Here is a 20,406-nt window from a genome sequence, read left to right as displayed (position 1 = left end):
CCAACAGTCTTTCTGTTTATTAATACCAAAATTATTTCATTTCTGGGTGACCCAGCCCACTGCTGTTAGCTAAATTTGGGCTCTAAGTCGCTCATTCTCGATCTGTGAAGCCACTGTGTGGGAGATCCTGAGCTGTTATAAAACTTAGTGATATTCCTCATTAGCAAGCCTAGAAAGGATCTGCTTATGTGTGCCACTTTTTCTGTGCAAATTTTTTGGGGATAATTTGTTCCCCCCAAAGTTGTTTTTTTAGTCCCTACAATAAAAGTCAGCTGGGTTCAAAACAACACTAGAACCTACTGACTTTGAGGAAAAATAAATAAATGCTTTGAGGCATCTTTTGTGTTATCTTTAAAAAACAATCGTAAGCAGTTTATGGTATAGTTTAGTTTATTCTCCAGAAATTGGTCACTGGTCACAAGTGCAACAGTCGGCTTCCTGAAGTAAAATCAAAATTTCTCCATATGGAAATAGATTTTTAATAATAACTTATAAACCTTTAAAGACAGACCTACATACTTTCGTAATTGTGTAGTTACAACACTTACCAGCAGGGACTAACTGGACCAAGTAAACTAGCCAAACCTTGACCCCTTGGCTCATACAGCAATGACAGGGAATTTTGACCAGTCAGTGCTTTAGTCACTTTTAAAAGTGGATGAATGGCTGGTAATACAGGAAATGTTCACCAGATGTTTGTCATTAAATCGTCTTTGTCTTGAATTTCATTTCTGTCTTAATGCTTTTTAAAGCTGGTCTTTCAGATACATTGAAATGACAGTTTGTTCTCTTCTTTTTGTGTTCAGAAAAGAGGAATTAAAACTCTATGTTAGTAGAAAAGGAAGTTTTAAAACTGACAGACATGGTTAGTAAATGGTGAGCCCTCTTTTCTCATTTAAAAGGATCTGCTTTATATTTTCAAGAACTTCTTTGTGTTGTATGAAATGTGCCTTTAGATGTGGTTGAATAGAGTGATTTAACTGAACTCCCATTAGTCACATCATGTAAAGCTGCATTCATGTCATGTTAGAATGATCATATTTGCAAGTTGAGTGCACAAGTAATAATTACCAACGGGAAACGGCTTGTCAATTATTATGTCACGAATTATGGCAGAAGCAGATTGTTATTGATCATAATACATTGTACTTCTGAATGTTGATGATACAATTTAGTTTGTACACATTTTGTAAAAAGCTTGCCAGAAAACTCTCATTTAGCTGGTTTATGAAGAAACCGTCTCTCTGGTTCCCTGAGTAGGGAACGAGACAATGCGTCCTCTAGGGGTCGCTATGGGGAACGCCTCGTCGTGACCCCTGTCTAAAGCATACATTGTAAACACCAACGACAAGTTCGCCGACGACAGCTCATGACATCACTACTGGTGCGACTATAGTATAATTAGGCGCCGGGAGAACACATCATTCACTTCTTCGTCTGAAGCTTGCATCCGAAGCATGGCAGGAAGCTAGAGGACGCAGTGTCTTGTTCCCTACTCAGGGAACCATGGTTACATTCATAACCTGAGACGTTCCCTTTCAAGGGAACTTTGAACTGCATCCTCTAGGTGTCGCTATGGGGAACAGTATACCCATGCCGCTATGCTGAGGGGAGTGCAGGCCAGAACCATGGTGAGCACTAAGTACCAACTCTACCATTTCCATGGGAGTTGCCCCTGGGACGTTAAATGGCTGTCCGTGACATTATCCCTTATGGCCAAAGGCCTAAGCTACATACCCAACTTACCTGTTAGGGCTAGATTCCTGGGCCCGGGGTAGAGCTCAAGGCTTGGAATCAAGAATAGATTCCTTTAAAGGGATACGGCCAAGAGCCTAGCATTCATAATAAATCTTGCCTGTCACACAGGGGCTACCGCTTGCTCTTGCATAAGCTTGCTGAAGGAACTGTCTCAACAGATCCCTAGTAGCAACACCTTGTTTAAATAGGTATCCTGAGGATGGAGTGGCGCCCAAGATGAATAGGGCTTACCAGCTCAAGAGAGGGCACGAAGCCACCATGCAAAGCCCTCACCATATAGGATTTTAGAAAAGAATGCAGAGAACTAGCGTGCGAACTAACCACAGTGTGGACTTTAGAAAGTGTGCAAAGACTTCACATGCACACTTACCACCCAGACAAATAGCAAACACCCAGCTATCAAATGAGAGGGGAGCCTACCTCATGTTCCAAAGCTGGAACGGCCAGCAGTAGGTTACCTAGCTGAGGGAGCACAGACCCAGCTGTCACCGAGACCGTAATCCTCAGACCGAGATGGACCAGGGCCCCTATGTTGTTCGGGCTCAGACCTGGATGTTCATGAAGGATTGAAGGCCGCTGAGCACGCTTTCGCCTCCCTAAACCTCTCGACCACCGTCTCAATGGAGGTACTAAAAAATTCGGGAGGCGAAACCGGAGCATCGAGAACAATGCCTTTCTTTCTTCCCGATGTATCTGCCAGGTTCAGCCACAGATGTCTCTCCGTTACTACCATGGACCTGCCGAAGGCAGAGGTGGCCTGTTTAGTAGCACAGAGGGCAAAATCTGTGGTGCAGCGCAACTCAGCTACCTCATCCTGAGACAGGTTTCGTGCATCACCTTGATGTTGCATACTCATATGCTGGAATCGATGGATGCGTGAGGAAATGGCCTCTTCCGTTTCTACTCGATCTCTAGGGAGATCTGGGAAGAAATGGTAGGCTTACCTGAGCTGGAGGGCTATGGCCAGAAAGATAACGCTCATCGAGACGACCTCGCAGCGTCACCTTCTTAGCATGCTTCCACGGCAAGTCCAGCCTTGCCGCGGCGTGATCCATAACCTCCAACAGCTCGTCATATGCAGGGCATGAGGATTGAGAAGGCTCAGCCTCAGATTCTTTGCCATCCTCAGACATCTCCTGCTCTTCCTGGGCCGAACCCAGCAGAGCACTAGCCTCCGGATCAGAAAATGTTAGAGAAATAACATCATCCTCCAGCGGCTTTCTCTCGTCCATAGCTGACGAGTGCGAAAACGAAAGCTCCTCTCTAAATTCATCGGCCAGATCCACCTGTGAACCCCTTAAGCTCATTCTCCTCTGTGCCTAAGCAGCAGCGGGTCCTGAACCGCAGGAAGCAGATGGCTGCCCCTCTTTACTCGAAAAGAGAGAGAAACAAGAGCAGAGCTTTTTTTATTGAAAAAACGCTCACAAATGCACACAAATTGCCCCCTCAAGGACATCCGTGCGTGCTCTTAGCCAAAACAAGCAATGCAGAGATTGTGTGTGTCATCGGGTGTCAAATAACAATGACATGGATGCACACATCCTCTTAACGTTTTGCTAGTGCTCGCCATGATGATAAAATAAAGATCGCTCTTACCACGTTTAAAATGCACACTTCAAACAGAACGGTCAGTGAAGACAAAAAAGAGAATGACATGTTCTCCCGGCACCTATTTATACTATAGTTGCGATTGTAGTGACGTCATGGGCTGTCGCCGGCCAACTTGTCATTGGTGTTTTCAATGTATGCTTCAGACACAGGTCACGAAGAGGCATTCCCCATAGTGACCCCTAGAGGATGAAGTTCCCTTAAAGGGATTAAATGTTTCCCATTTCCTATCTTTCTCTGTGGCAACACAATAATGAGAAGAAACATTATTAAAGCATCATTTGTTCATCTAATGTGATTCTTTTGGTTTTCAAGATATAATATACAGTAAGTACTAAAATGCTCCCCGTCGTTGACGGGAAGTGAAAAAAAGAGAGCAAAATATAAAATTGTGCCACGACTCCATTTCATTCCAACAAAATGTTGTAATATAATTTCCAAACTCATGAGTATGAAATCACAAGAGACAAACCAGACCATTTTTTAAAACTGGATAAAGGGAGAGTTCACTCAAAATTGTAAATCATTTACTTAGACTCATGTTGTTTCAGAATCATACAAATTTACTGGAAGGGAAGATTCTTACTTAGTTAGAGGGCCATGCTCACATAGCAGCATAATATAGTTCTCAGACCTGTATTTGTGTATTACGATTGCATTCACACGTTTCGGCAGTGCAAAGTGTCAACCACATTCTATAACTGATCTCACACCAGTAAAACCCTGATGTGTCACATTAAATAGTGCAAGAGAGCTGCTCTGTGTGTATGTTTCTAGCGTGTGTGGTGTACAGTAGGTAACTTACAAAGACATATAGTGTATGAGCTACATGTCATCTGAAGGTTTAGATCCAGTCACTGTCCTTCACTGGAGCTACTCCAGACAGTTTTTTGGTCTATACTGTATACGACTCAAACGCTCAGTTTTTCCTGAGGTAAAAGCTGTCGTCAGTTAATTTAAGATTTGACACATGGAATTGCACCTCAATTGAACTATTGTGATGTCAAATGTGATAAGACTTTGCAGTTTTGGACGTTGCCATGTTTGATATTTACCTTAGTTCCTGTCATTTTGTTTACAGGTGATAGTCACAAATAGAAAGACTTGACTTAAATTGCATATTCATGCATATAGTGTTCAAGCCTCTAAAGTAAAGTCATTTTGAGACTCACACCTATAAGTAAAAATGCTGTTGTCAATCCCAAACACAGGTAATGTGAACGTAGCCAAGGTCATCAAATATATATGTTATTCTAGTTAATTAAACACGTTGAGTAGAATAATGTTGCATTCCATTTAACTCATCCATCCAATTTCCCACCTGGAAAATCACAATAAATTTGCTTTCTAAATTGCAACAGAATGCTTTATGGTCAGATATTAAAGTTGATATATCACACATCTGGCTTTGAATGGAACACAAACAGCATACTATTCTAACTGGCTGGACATCCTAACTGGCTAAATAGTGTGGACCAAACACAGATAAATCACAGTAGCTAAAATGACAAAAGGACACTACAGGAAGTTCATATGGATCGTTTAATGGTAGATAATAGTGCTACACTCTAGGGTTACTGAACAGGCTTATGGAATAGTCACATTTCTCTTCTGCATGTACGTATACACACATTTACATATTCTGAAACATCAGGATCTGGAAAAACTAAGCACAGGATCATGGTAGCTGCTGTGACATTGAGTCATTACAAAGGCAAAAGACAGAGGACCAAAACCCCAAAGTTTATTTACAATCTTTCTGCTGCACTTCAGTTATGTATTTATTTTTGGTGTATGCTCTGTTCAGTAAAGCTTTGCACAATTTTTGTTTTAGGGATAGTTCATCCAAAAATATGTAAGTTTCATCTTCATTTACTTGCCCTTATCTCAACCTGCATGACTTTATTTCTTCTGAAGAATCCAAGAGGTGGTGCAAAGAAAGTGAATGGGGACAGACTCTGTCAAGCTTCAAAAACTACAATAATATTCAAAGCAGTTCACATTCACATTGATTCACATTCAAATGTGTTGTGAGAACATTCTGTCTAGTTTGCCATCAGTAATGCCAAATGACATTGTTTTTTGCGTCTTTCATGACTGATTTATTTGCACCCAATTTTGTTGTTTAAAAATTTGTTAGAACACCCCGATAGATTATGCTAAACATCTCCTTCGTGTTCCACAATAAAAATGAAGCCATGCAGGGTTGGAACATCACGAGATCTAATAAAATGATGACAGAATGTTAATTTTGGAATGAACTATATCCCTTTAACTTTCGAGTAGATTAATTGGACATCTTCACTTTTTCTTATGGATGTACAGAAGAAAGCTAGGGTTGCATTGCTAGGCGATTTGTAAAGGATAGGTAGATAAATTTTCATACAGTGCATGTAAAGGAGCTCATAATTTCAAACTTTCCTGCAATTCAGCACAAAGGACAGGTTTTCAGGACACCAATTCATTCAAGTTCTTCACTTAAACAGATTTTAAATCTGCATTTGGTTGACCATCCCTACCAGAGTATGTGAGCGGAGTGAGTAGTGGAGCGGCATGATTTTTGACTGGAGGAGTGGATTTTTTGAAAGTCAGAACATCGTGGTTTTCACTCGCTCTGAGAGCGCTCCACTACCGCTCCATCACGAGCTCATTTAACGCCAACAGCCCATAATATAACTGCATTTTATGAAGAATTCACGCATTAAACATCATTAGCTAGCTTGACAGATATCCCAAATAGCACACATACATCTGCAAGATGTCTGTTAAAGATCGCTTCATCTGGAAAGCATCTGCTGTGTACAGATATCGAATAGACATCAAGATGTCAGTTTTACATACATTCTAAATCATAAACATCTTAAAGACATCTTCTAAACGTCAATTTGGCATCTGATAGGAAATGTCCTATAGATGTATTGCAGATGAGCAAACACACTAAAAAATATGTCTTGCAGATGTCAAATAGACGTCTCTGTGATATATGTTTATCACTCAAATCAGAAGGAAGGTGAAGATTATAATGAAGGCGAGACGAGTGTGGGAGATTATATATCAGGCATATTTGTTTGTGGCATGTGGATACTCAATATTGATTGGGTGAATTCATGTTTTAAATTGTTTATTGTACAGGTAGTTAATATCCGCTCTTAACTAATGTGCTGCTACACTGTTGAACATGCGCAGACAACACACAAACTTGCACATAACGTACAGATCGTGAGCACATATAAACATTCAGGAGTGCAGAAATTTATTGTCAACGCTGTCCTGTGATTTATCAGCTTAAAAACAGAAAAGTTAAAGCATATTCTTTCTGTTTCTGAAGTAACTACAACCCTCAGCTTCATCTGAGTAGAAAGACGCTGCACAGACAAATGAGTTAAATAGTCATTTAATCTAGACCGGCTAATTGTTCCAATAATCCACGTTAAATCTATTCTTCTAGTATTGTGTATTTATTATTCATTTAATATAAGTTCTGAATGGAACTATGAGATATTTCAAAACATAGGCTTGTGAAATATTTTAGCCACAAATTTCGTCATGTAGCGAAGGCAGAGCCGTGTTTCTGATCAGTAGAGCGAGGAGCGGGAAACCCAAAACCCAGAGCGGAGTAATTATTGAATGCTAGGAGCGCAGAGAAGAAATTGTTGCCGCTCCACTCTGCTCACATACTCTGATCCCCTCAAGTTATCATAGAGAGCCTAAATTCCAAACAAAAACCAAAGAACACAAGTTGCGTAAAATCCTGCAGTTCTAATCCAAGTAGCATGATGGAGTCTCATCCAACAAACTGCGAACTGGATGTTAAAGTGTGCCCTCATCTAGGAGTTTGTTTACCCCATCACAGATCTTCCTCAGGTTAAGTCTGTACTCTTCAGACGGGCCGTACAGCTCGGTCAGGAAATCCACATCTGCGAAATGGTTGAAAACATGGTCGATCCTTGCGTGGGAGCGCATGGTCAAATGGTGCTCCACCAGCTCATGGAGAAGGTCCCTACATTCCATCAGCAGCTCAGAAAGAATGCCACGATCGAATGTGTACTCCACCTCATAAAAGCTCACCACTGTCATGGCAGCCTGGTTCATCTTCTTTTTGAAGCGTTCGACGGTCTCCATCTCGTCAGTACTGAACTGGTGGTTTCGATAGAGAATGCCAATCTTTAGGGCGATCTTGATGACATCTTTAATGATCTTGTGGGCTTCTTTCTTGCTCTTGGTGTATTCACGGCTGGCCTTGTAGAGTTCGTCCAGAATCTCACTGCTGGTATCATCCGTGAGAAGGTTTGCCACGGCCATGGTGGCCATTTTACTTAAGATCTTCTTTTGTGCCTGAAGGGCCAAACTCTTGGAGTTGAAGCTCTCTTGCCCTATACAAACAAAGAAAACGTAAAGTTAGCCACTTCAATATTTCTTTTTCCCTTTCTCTCACATAAGTCAGTTTGAATGTCAACAATGTTTAATTTTCAATAGAACATTTTTCTGTAAATGGGCTGCAGCGTTTTGAGTAACCAGGTCAAGGGCATCAACAGATATCTCTGTTAATATAATACCATGCTGAAAGGTTTCAAATATAAAACATTCCATCTGACTTTCAAAATATTTTGCTTAAAGAAGTGTGGATGTTTTTCTGAACCTTTATTATTGTGATAACCTCTATTCAGTTCTTGTTGAATTAAATGTTCTAGCATTTTTAAAAGACTGATACATTCATTTGATGTTGAATTCTGTATCTCAGTCCATCTTCACTCTTTTCATTTTAAATCTGAATGAGATGATGGAAGATAAGTTTTTTTATTAACATAGTATTGATTATTAACATAGTAGTATTTATGTATTTATTTATTTATTTTTTAAGCTGAGCTGATTTACTACAAAACAAGCATGGAAAAGTAGATGGAAAAATAAGAGTGCTTAGTGACATCAGGAAAAATGCAAATAATTTCAAGCTGAGCAAGTTTTATTGGAAATATAATCTATTTATTTATCAGGTTGTGCAGTTATAAAAGTTAATTAGAAAAGGTTTAGCATCACATTGACCAATGCAACTGATTTTATGTAATGCAATGACATTAACATTTTTAAAAAAAGATTTTATTGAGCAAGTGTAGGTGTGTCACCGTAACTGTATTGTGTGCAAACGGATGGCAGCAAAGCTGTTGATTTGCTAATGATTTATACAGTGTCTAATGGACAGTGATAATATTAGCACAAGCTGTTAGTCAGACTGGAGAGACTGTGCTGTTTGACAAACTGTGGGCAGTACCCAGAGTTCCTCTGGGTGTGTGAGAGCTTTCAGTGTGTTCATTCTGCTGAGGTTTGCTGTCTCTCTGATCTGGTGTTGTATAGGTGGAAACTGCACGTTCAATAACTCAATAATAAGATTTGGGCCAAAAATAGGAGAATGAAAAGAAATGGATTGCATTCGGGGAGAGTTTATGAATTTTATGCAGGATTTCTTGACAACTAATATGAATATAGTAATAGTGTTTCCTACAGAGTTTTGTCCCCCTTTCACCATATGGATTTGAATCCATATGAAATTTGATAATTTATATCTTTTAATATTATGTAATGAAATATTTATTACAAAACCATTTTGGTTTGAACAATTTTAAGTAGGTTTAAAACAGTTCTCGCTTCACATTGATTCAGATGTCACTGAAATTCAAAATACTTATTCAATAACCACTCTGACAGAATCAATTAGTCAAAGGGATACTCCACCCCAAAATGAAAATGTTGTCATTGGTCACTTATGCACTTATGTCGTTCCAAACCCGTAAACGGTTAGTTCATCTTCAGGACACAATTTAAGATATTTTGGATGAAAACCGGGAGGCTTGTGACTGTCCCATAGACTGCCAAGTAAATTACACTGTCCAGAAAAGTGTGAAAAGTATCGTCAGAATAATCCATCTGCAATCAGTGGTTCAACCGTAACATTATGAAGCGACGAGAATATTTTTTGGATGCAAAGAAAACAAAAATACCTTTATTCAACAATTATTCAACAACAATTTTATACAGTTCAGACTACAAGCTTAAAAATCTGGGATATTTCTTGCAATGGCAATATAGATCCAGCAGGGGTGAAGAGCAGTGCAGGAAACACTTGTGTACTGTACATTAATTTCTGAGGAAGTACACACTCAAATGCCTCACAGAAGTATTTTTAAGAGCACCCATGGTAGTGTGCTGCAGAAATGTTTTCTGTCTAACCATGTTCTTCTTTTTGTACATGTTTGTGCTGTATTTTTGCATAATCCATTATAGACTTTTACATATGAGTTTGAATCAACCAGGAAGTATGTTTTCAATGTATGTTATCTAAAAAGAAACTGTTTGTGTGTTATTAGTTTAGTCAGACTGTGTTTTAGACCACATTTTATGAGTAATAAATGCAGAAATCCAAATATTCTCAAAGGGATCCCAAGCTTATTTCAATTAGGATGCTGCCTTAGAAAGTAGCTGCTGATGTAGGCAATAGACAACGAGGCAGCCTGCTAGGTTTGTTAACAGAGCAATGGTGGCCCAATACATCCATCATGATGTTCAATATCTCAGGGTTTTGTGAGATGCGTGTGTGGGTTTATCTTGGGCTGAGCTGGTGAGATGGCACAAGGAGGAGGGAATTGTTTTGCCATGTTTATCTGTGGGAGGCATGGGGAATCAGAGAGCAAATTTAATTTAGATACCTCCTAGTTCAAATTACATACTACAGACATAATTAACAGTACAGAAAAAAATAGCAGAAAATCTGTTTCTTCCTGTACTCCTCTGCAGAGAGCTGTTACTCTCGTTTACTGCCTCACACAAATCACTGTTATATGTCAGTGGGGATGGTCTGGAAAATACGTCATTTGAGAATGCCACTGAATGCCACAGAATGGCACTTGAATGCCACACAAATGCCCGACCCGGGCTCTAGTCTCTCTTACTTCATGTAAATAGAGCCAGAGTGAAGTTGACCTCTTTGCGCACACATCCGGCTGCCAGGTGAGATGGTGTGACCTCGATCTGATCATGGAGGCATGACCTTTAGCTAGTGTCTCTGACAGGAATGATGATGTTCACTCTGAATGACAAACTGGTTTATGCAATTGCTGCTCCTGTAGCTCAGCTTGTAGTGCATGACACTAGCTGCAATGAGGTCATGGGCTTGATTCTCTAGCATACTTTTAAAAATAGTTTTTTTTTTTCTTACTGAAATAATATACTTTTAAGTTTACAATTAAATGAAAATGTATTATAGTTTAATTTTATATTATTATATATTATATTATATTTATATAAATGCTTATATTAAATTTATTAATTTTATATTAAATACAATTTGTTGACATTTTGAGTGTTTTTTTACCCACTTAAGTCAAACTTAAGTACATATCTTTATATAATTTCATAATTGCTTCTATTGCCTTTGAAATATGGTTAAAGTGTACTGTTGAATGTACTGACAAGTATTTATTGTAAAGTAAAATATACATTAAAGTAGTAAAGTAAAATATACATTAAAGTAATTACTATTGAAACTTGTATGTCATGTATTTATGTATGTTTGTAATTACACATTTATTACAATTAAGTACATTTAAAATATAATCTTTAAACGAAATATCAAATAACACACTTCTGTTAAAATTATGATCAAGTATTTGACATGTGCTTTAGTATGTTAGTTAACACATCAAAATAAAAGTACTTCTTTAAAGAAGAGCAAAATATTATTAAAACAATGATTTAACATTTAAAACTTTTAGTTTGACATTATTACAAACTGCACATTTTAAAAGTGTATTAAAGTGTATGAAATCACAGTCCGAGGGCACCTAGATCAGACCAAAAGGGCACTTTAGCGTCATTGATTAAAAGGGCAGATTCTCGAGTAGGAAATACTGCTGCTGCACATATAACATATAAGATATTACCCCATATAAAACATACATAAAATTACCTGTAGCAGATCTATACAGGTGGAGCTGGGGAAGGTGGAGGTTTTCTGAAGCGCGCTCAACTGCTACATCAAACACTAGCCAAGTATTTGAATGTTGAGCAGCAAGCTCATTGGCTGCTGATGTGTAAAGAAACCAGTCAGCTGCGCCATGTGAATGATGATGTAATTATATCAGACTGAGTTATAACCTATGGACCTGCGCCATCTAGAGTTACATGACAGACTTTTGTTTAAATGCAGACTGTAAAAAGCAGTGCTGTTTTGTGAATAAAAAGTAGCAAATTAATAAAAGATTCATGTTGCAGTGCTGGCATTTGTGTTTCCAGTGAAGAGACTTTGGTTGGCATCACTTAAAGGTGATATATCATGAAAATCAGATTTTTCCAGTTTTAAGTGCTATAATTGGGACCCCGGTGCATCTACCAACCAAGGAAACATGAAAAAGATTAATCCAGTAACTTTGTTTTGGTAAGCCTTTTTCTGCAAGCATCTGAAAAAACAAACGCATCAGATTTCGCTCCCTTTGTGACGAGGCAAAGGGATCTCATTATAATTCTATTGCCTCTTAATCTGCACGTTTCCACTCACGGTGCCGCCATTCTTGTTTTCGCAAGTGATGACGGTTTACCAGTTCTAGCGCCATGGCAAAAGTTCACGCAAAGCATGATAACTGTTCTATCGCTAGCTGCACAGACGAGCACAGATCACTGTTTAGAGTCCCAGTCTCAGAGGAGATAAGAGAGCAGTGGATTTATTAATTTACTGTATATTACGCTGCTGCCACACAGATCTAATTTAAATATGCCATTTCTTTCCCAGCTGTTTACCTTCACAGATATAACAGACTGTTTTTTTTAACTCATCTGTTTTTAACATAATCTTTTGTGTATTTGACAGTTTAAGCGCAATAAGACATGAAGAGAACTCACATGCCGTGTGACAGATGCTTTCTGTGCACGTGCTTCGGGTGTGTTACTTGGAAAACATTATATCAGAAGTTTAAACTAATATGGTTTTAAAATGCATGATTTTGCTCGTTTTGCTCTGCTGCTAATTTGTAATTAATCCTACAATACCAACCAGCACTGTATTTGAAGTCAAACAACATGAATATAAGAGAACAGGGAATTAAAATGTCACGCAAAGGTATCAAAAAAGACAAGAAACAGGCAAGAATGAAGATGAATATTGCAAGGGTTAAGAAATTAGCGACGACATGGCCATCTCATGAAGGAGATGATGAAGTAGTAACTTCAGGTGAAAATAACAACCAGGATATTATGAAAGCCATAATGTCCTTGAAAAGTGGACTTTACAGAGGTAAGAAAGGAGATACAGGAATGCACAGGGCATGTAGCACAAGCAGAACAACGTATTTCTGATGTTGAAGATAACGTTAATGGACTAATATCCAGAGTGAGTGGGTTGGAAAATACCGTCACAGCTCTTTCAAACAAAGTCAAAGATTTGAAATGCAGAAACCGACAGAACAATGTCAGACTGGTGGGTCTACCGGAGAAAGCAGAGGGCCTGGACACAGTTGCATTTCTGGAGAAGTGGAAAGGGGAAAACATGGCCATGAGTCACATTTATAAGGGACGTTCAACCCATAACGCATGGCCAACAATATTATTTGATATTTCTTTGATATTGTCCACCCTTCAGCTCAGGCCTCTGATATTGGTTATTGGTTATGTGCCTGACTGTTCCAATGCAATTAACCCTTTAATGGTTTTGTTTACAAATGTTGCATAATTCTAATCTTTAACAAATTAAAGATTATTGGTAAAGAGAAGGAAATAATTAAAAGCAAGAGACAGACGGCTCTTTGGAGTGTGTGGATCCGTATTGGTCATAAGCGGTTGGTATAAGGTGTCTTTTTTTTCTTTCTTTCTTTCTTTCTTTCTTTCTTTCTTTCTTTCTTTCTTTCCCAGATTTTTCTCCCCCATATTCCCCCCCCCTTTCTCGCTATGTACAGGTGTGTTTCCATCAAAATATCATATTGTCTCAAAACAAATCTTAAGCATATATTATATAACTAATGTCTAGTAGTTTGAAGGTGAGATTTACCTAATTGAACTGTAGGGGTTTAAACAAAATTACAAAGGCTAAGCAAGTGAGGAACATGATAAAATAATTTTCTTGCAAGAAACTAATTTATTGAGTGGGGATATGTCTAAAATAAAAAAGAAGATGGCAGGGTCAGGTGTTGTCTGCTCCCTACCACTCATGCTAGAGGGGTTATAATATTAATTCATAAATCTGTCTATATTAAAAATATAATTAAGAACCCTGCAGGTAGATATATCATAGTTCAGGGTATGCTATTATTTGAAAATATAAATCTGATAAATGTGTATGGTCCTAATGAAGATGACCCTAAATTCTATAACAATCTGTTTCTGACTGTCTCAAATCTCCCTGGGCAATATATAATAGCTGGTGATTTCAATTGTATTTTAGATCCAGCACGATATAGATCATTAGGTTTAGATAATACTCACATTAGATCGAGGAAGACAATAAACAACTTTATCAAAGAATTAAATTTGTTGGATATATGGAGACATAGTAAACCTAATGCAATATAATACTCTAGGTACTCCAGCACTTATAAAATGTACTCACGTATAGACTATTTTTTGGTTTCAGCACAACTTGTTTAAAAAATTTATGACTGTTATTATAGTAGTATAGCAATATTGGATCATGCAGCTATATCACTTATTTATACAGATACTCAATTTGTGAGGGATTAACCGAAATGGCGCCTTCAACCAGGATGGCTTACAGACCCCACATTTATAGATTAGATAAACAAATTGACATGTATTTTGTATGTAACACTTCTCAAACATCAGCTCGCATAAGATGGGAGGCATTTAAGGCCTTTATCAGGGGTCAAATAATTAGTTTTACCAGCTCAAAGAAAAAGAGAACATTAAGGGAAATGAAGACATTAGATGAGAAAAAAAAAAAAAAAAAACTTGAAACAGATCTCTACAATAATAAAACTAAATCTATCTACTATAATAATAAAACTAAATCTAGATGCCAATGCACAATTGGTCCTACTTAGATCACAGTACAATGAACGGTCAGCTAACAAAGCAGCAATTCATTTAATGAAACATAAACAATCCTACTATGACCAGGGGGAAAAACCTAGGAAACTTTTAGCATGGCGAATTAAACAACAACAAATAGAAAGGTCTATTAACTACATTGAAGATCAAAGCGGTAAAACTATAGTAGATCCCAAAGAAATTAATGAGGCCTTCAAGGTATTTTATGAGAAACTGTTTACCTCTGAGGGTACTCCCAGACTTGATAAGTGAACACAATTTCTAAATAACCTTAATATTTCCAAAATTTCAGAAAATAATAGTAAAGCGTTAGATGAAGAATTAACAGAAATAGAAATCGTAGATGCAATTAACTGTATGCAAGCTGGAAATACAGCTGGGCCAGATGGCATACCTATAGATATTTATAATTAATTTTAGTCCAAATTAGTCCAAATTAATTTTACCACTTTTGGAGATGTTTCAGGGGTCTTTCTGGAATGGTCTTCTTCCTACATCCATGAGGAGTGCCCTAATAACTTCACTTCCAAATCCAAATCCAAAATGTGAAAACATGCACCCAATTAGCATTTTAAATTCAGATGCAAAACTACTTAGCAAAGTTCTTGCAAGAAGATTGGAGGGCTTACTCCCTCGGGTGGTGGGAGAGGTCCAAAATGGATTTATTCAAGGAAGACAGGGCTTTCATAATGTCAGATGAGTGATCAATATTTTACATAGCCAGAGAGGGGTGAAAGACAAGGCTTTACTCTTTCTTGATGCAGAGAAGGCCTTCGACCGCGTCGAATGGCACTACCTATTTGAGGTGCTCACATGCTTTGGCTTTGGTGATACATTTTGTAAATGGGTTAGATTGCTTTGTACTGGGCTCACCGCAGAAGTTTTGACCAATAATCTTTTAGTATCTCTAGGAGGTGCCCACAAGGGAGTCCTCTTTCACCTTTATTATTTATCCTTGCAATAGAACCATTCGCCATAGCTGTGAGGGGGCATAATGATATTTCTGGAATCAGAGAATCATTTGGAACATAAATTAGCATTATTTGCAGACAACATTAACTTGTTCCTGAAAAATCTGAGTAATTCTGTCCCCGCACTCCTGGATCTCATCGAAACTTTTGGAAAAATATCTGGATATAAAGTTAATTACTCCAAATCATCTATAATGTTACTTAATGAATCAGAGAGGAAAAATAAACAAGATTATGCTTCTATCTTCGATTTAACAGATAATTTTACATATCTGGGTATAAAAAATATTCATGAGGTGAATAAGAACTGATAAATCATGACCCAATTTTGAAAGCAACTACCTCATCAGTAGAACGCTGGACATCTTTACCTATTTCAGTGATTGGTGGGATAAATATTCTAAAAATGAATATACTCCCAAAATTTCTTTATTTGTTCCAAAATATTCCCCTACCCCCTCCCTCATCTTTGTTGACTAGAATTAAGAAATTGTTTACTAACTTTATTTGGCAAAATAAACCTCCCATGCTAGGTCTACCTTTATTATACCTACCATTTGATCGAGGAGGACTTAAATGTCCAAACATCCAGTGGTATTACTGGGCAGCCCGATTGCGTACAATCATGTTTTATTTTTCATCTAAAAAAGCCCTCCTGCTTGGATGGATATGGAATCATGTTCTATTACACCAAGATTACAATTGCACTTATACCTGTATTCGGCAGATCACAAATACCTAAGAAAAAACACAGACAACCCTATTGTATAGAACATGATTAATATTTGGTCACATTTCAGTCCTATTTGGGGTAATGTTTATTTTAAACCAGGGAAATGTGATGCAGGTTTCAGATATGGGCTGAAAAAGGGTTAAGGAAAGTGCAAGACTTGTACAATGAGGATGAAGTATTTATGTCCTTTGCAGAAATATCAACCAAATATGGCATTCCAAAAAACAATTTTTTCAAATATCTATAACTTAGAAGCTTTATATCATTATCTCAATGTTGTGATAAAGGTTCAATTTCCTCTTTGAATGAATTTTTGTATCTGGGTCTAATGAATCCTCAGAAACTTAACTAAGATTATGGAAAGAAGATATAAATGATGAAATATCTCTAGAGGATTGGAAAGAGCCATGCAAGAAGGCTCAGATACAAACAGTCAACAGTAGCTTGAAACTCATACAATATACATGGCTGATGCGAACATATATAACTCCTGCTATGTTGCACAAGTTTAATGATAATATTCCTGATACCTGTATAAAGTGTAATGAGGCAAGAGGTACACTGTACCACTGTATATGGGAATGCGAGAAAGTGAAGCCTTTTTGGCAAGGTATAATTGATATGACTGACCAAATTCTGTCAAAGAAATTACCACTGGATCCTAAGCTTTTTATTCTGGGTATATATCCTATCAGTCCTCTCTTACAAAGCAAAGAGGTCAGATTCACTGAAATGTGTATTTTATAAGCTAAACAAATAATTGCTCTTAATTGGAAAAAGTATATTATCAAAAAGAAACAAAACATTTTTGGAGATATCTGGAGACCTTTTACTAATTTCTTAAGGCACAATGTTAATGTTGGTAGCCTGTTACAACAAGCTCTGAGGGGTATAATATCTTCTTCTTTACAGAATTTAAACACTCTGTACTTGATTTTTCTTTAAATTTATTTAATTTTTTAATTTATTTATTTTCTCTTCTTTTGTTTGGGGATGGGGTGATGGGTGGGAGAATAGGATGTAAAATGTTTGCTGTATTTACATGATTGTTACTAACTGTGTAATCTGCTGTAATGTGCAAACTGAAAAAGGAAATAAATATATTGTTTAAAAAAAAATGCATGATTTCAGATCGATAGACATGATAATGTTTAAATGATTCATGAAAAGAACCAGCTCATTTAAGTCACTGGTTTGTAATTGAAACTATAATGAAGGTATTGTGTTTGATGTTCTATACAAACAGGCAGCACAAAACATGTTTTGCCTTTCTATATTTTCCATTGTATTTTTTTGTGGTGCCAGAATATGCAGATTAACCAACATTGAGTTTTTCTTAAACTAATAAACTTAAACTATTCTTAAACTGCGGGCTCTGACACCCCTGGCAGTTGTTTTTGCAGTGCACAGGCATTTGACTGTTTCTGCATCTGTGTCAGCGCTGACGTTTGTTGCTGTTGTGAAACGAGGCTTTGTTTGGCATCACTCTCTGTCATTATGTAAAGTCAGTGAGTGACAGACACGACCTGAGGCATCAACAAACACAAGACCAACCTGACACTGACCCACTACACAGGCGTTCCTTCTCTCTGTTCTCTGGGCCATAAAGTTATCAGGGGCTTTACAGGGTCATGCAGGTGAAAACAGAAAAAAAACTGCTATCTGAAAGCGTGCAAGAGGAGTTCTCTAATAATGAGTTTCGGTCAGTCACTGAGAGTGTTTATTTGCATTAACTATCTGTGTTGGTTTAACATAGATTCACTGAAGCAATTATGCAAAACAGGTAAAGGCATAAACAATTCCAAAATAAATGTGCACTGAAGATAGTTAGCACGTCGCAGTTCTCCATTTCACAGGCTGATTCTGAGTGCTAAAATGGAGAGGATGCTGTCTACTATCAAGATATGGCATATGATGGTCTTCTCCATTATCTGATGAAAAACAGCTCTTGAATTAATGATCATGTTTTAATGTACACAAAACTGTTCACCGTTTGCTTTCCATTGACAAAGCAAAATTAATTGCTCCATGAAATATTGCTGACTTGTGAAAAGCGAGAAAATGTGCTTACTATAATTACAAAGTACAATTTGTATGAAAAAAGTAAGCATGAAACTGCACCCAATTACAAGGTAACATTGGAGGAACTAACCAACTAGCCATGACTGTTTCCTGAAACCGTGGTAACTTGGTCACACGTCAATTGTCTGAACCACAGTATTTTAACAATATAAATTTGCTGTTAATGATGTCACATGTAGGTGGTGGAGTAATAACTTAACACTAATTAATCAATTCGAGATCTCTGAGATGATGCTGTAACAAATATGGCACCTGATGAGTACTTTAGTGTTTTTTTCCCTTGTCATTTTAATTTATTTGTTATCTGATTCATCGGGGGTTCCCTCTTATGCCCTATTCTGAGATTCTCTTATGCATTTATGCACAATGCGCACTCTTCAAAAACGACGTTGATTGTTGATACGCTAAAATATATAGACTGAAATATATTCAAAAGTAATGATGCATTCCCGGGGGATCGTTCTAACGTGCTCCCCAATAATTCGCACCTGCTTGTACAATGCTTTGGGAAAATGCATTCCTGATCATACGAAAAAGCAACAATTATGCATCATTGTAAACTAACTAGCTAGTTACGACCCTAAACCATAATAAAACCTAAACCATAGTTTATATCTCGCAATTCTGACTTTATAACATGCAATTGTGAGTTATAAACTAAGAATTGTGAGATATAAGCTTGCAATTGTAAGAAAATAGTACTTTTTTTCTTTACAATTGGACATATAACTTGCAATTTTGAGTGTATATCCCGCAATTCTGACTTCATAATTCACAATAGTGAGTTTATATCATGCATTTGTATGAAAAAATTCAGAAATGAAAGAAGTAAGCATGCAATTGTGAGAAAAAAAGTTGTGAGACAAAGGTAATCGCCATTATCTTTTTTTTATTCAGTGGTGGAAACGGGCTTCCATAGTAAACAGCTTCCTCCACAACATAATTTGCTGTAAAACTGCTGCTGTAATGTGAATAAATTGAAGTCCCCATGTCATAGTAACAAGAAACTATGCTTCTAACCACAGGTCGAGAGCTGTAATTCCAATCACAAAAGTTTGCAATACTGTTTGCTAGCGTTGGCTAACAATGCTTTTATGAAATGAACCACTGGATTTTGGGTGGGTACTAAAAAAGAACATGCAGAAATACCCCATGCAAAAACGGAACAAGTGTTTAGTGAATTTTCCGCTTAAAAGTGAAGTGAAAAGTGACATGACATACAGCCAAGTATGGCGACCCATACTCAGAATTCGTGCTCTGCATTTAACCCATCCAAAGTGCACACACAGCAGTGAACACTCACACACCGTGAACACACACCCAGAGCAGTGGGCAGCCATTTATGCTGCGGCGCCTGGGGAGCAGTTGGGGGTTCGGTGCCTTGCTCAAGGGCATCTAATTCGTGGTATTGGCGGCCCGAGACTCGAACCCACAACCTTAGGGCACAACTTCCGGGAACACACAAGAGATGCAGATATTTAGAACTTAAATAAATGACAGATGTTCAAATTCTATATATACTATTTTCCAAAACACAGGTACCAGCAACACTGGATTTTCCAGCAGTAAAGATATTATCTCTCAACGAGTGGCCTGTGTATTTTGCTGTCATAATAGGGTGCTGGTTTCCTGCTATCCTTATCTATTGTTTGAAACACAAGAACACAACTGGAGGAGGAGAATGAGGACAAGGAATGCTCCAGCAGCGTACATGGCCTCCACACACTCACCAAGCAAAACCTGCTTATGACTGATTTGTTTACATCCGACCAATTAAAACTAATCCTCTGACTATCTGTCCCTATCTTATTCTCCTCTGACTACATTGTTTTCTTCTGTCCATCCCAGACTGTGTTTACTGTGTTCAGGCTGTTGCTGTGGTGTGCAGAGATCAGATGCTGCACTGTGTATGCTGGTTGACACTAAGTAAAATCAATATTTTTGTATGATTTTGATATGTAAAGTACTTGGTTATAATTTTAACATACAAATTTACCACAAATGCTTTTCAGTACTTTCAGAAGTACAGTTTAACAATATTTAAAGGACAACAAGATTATAAATAATTATGAAATTACATATGAAGATGTACTTAAGTGGGTCAAAAAAGCACTCTGAAGTTCAGCTAATTGCATTTAAATTTAAACTAAAAACATTTTTTTTTTTTTTTAATTGCAATTAACACGTATTTACGTAAGTGTCCAAAAG

At 37.5% G+C, this 20,406-nt stretch overlaps 1 protein-coding gene across 1 annotated transcript in view; it reads right to left on the bottom strand.

The window, feature by feature from the left end:
- Window positions 1-4,894: 4,894 nt before the first annotated feature.
- tnfaip8l3 (tumor necrosis factor, alpha-induced protein 8-like 3) overlaps window positions 4,895-20,406 on the bottom strand; it is a 39,382-nt gene continuing 23,870 nt past the window's right edge. The window contains exon 2 of the mRNA XM_042774963.1: window positions 4,895-7,739. Coding sequence (XP_042630897.1) covers window positions 7,177-7,739 — 563 coding nt within the window. The 3' untranslated portion in view covers window positions 4,895-7,176. The remainder of the gene's footprint in view (window positions 7,740-20,406) is intronic.

The sequence above is a fragment of the Cyprinus carpio genome, chromosome A18 (genome assembly GCF_018340385.1).
Source record: "Cyprinus carpio isolate SPL01 chromosome A18, ASM1834038v1, whole genome shotgun sequence".
Taxonomy (NCBI): Eukaryota; Metazoa; Chordata; class Actinopteri; order Cypriniformes; family Cyprinidae; genus Cyprinus; species Cyprinus carpio.
Note: the sequence above shows the minus strand (reverse complement) of the source record. Positions and strands in the feature narration are given on the sequence as shown.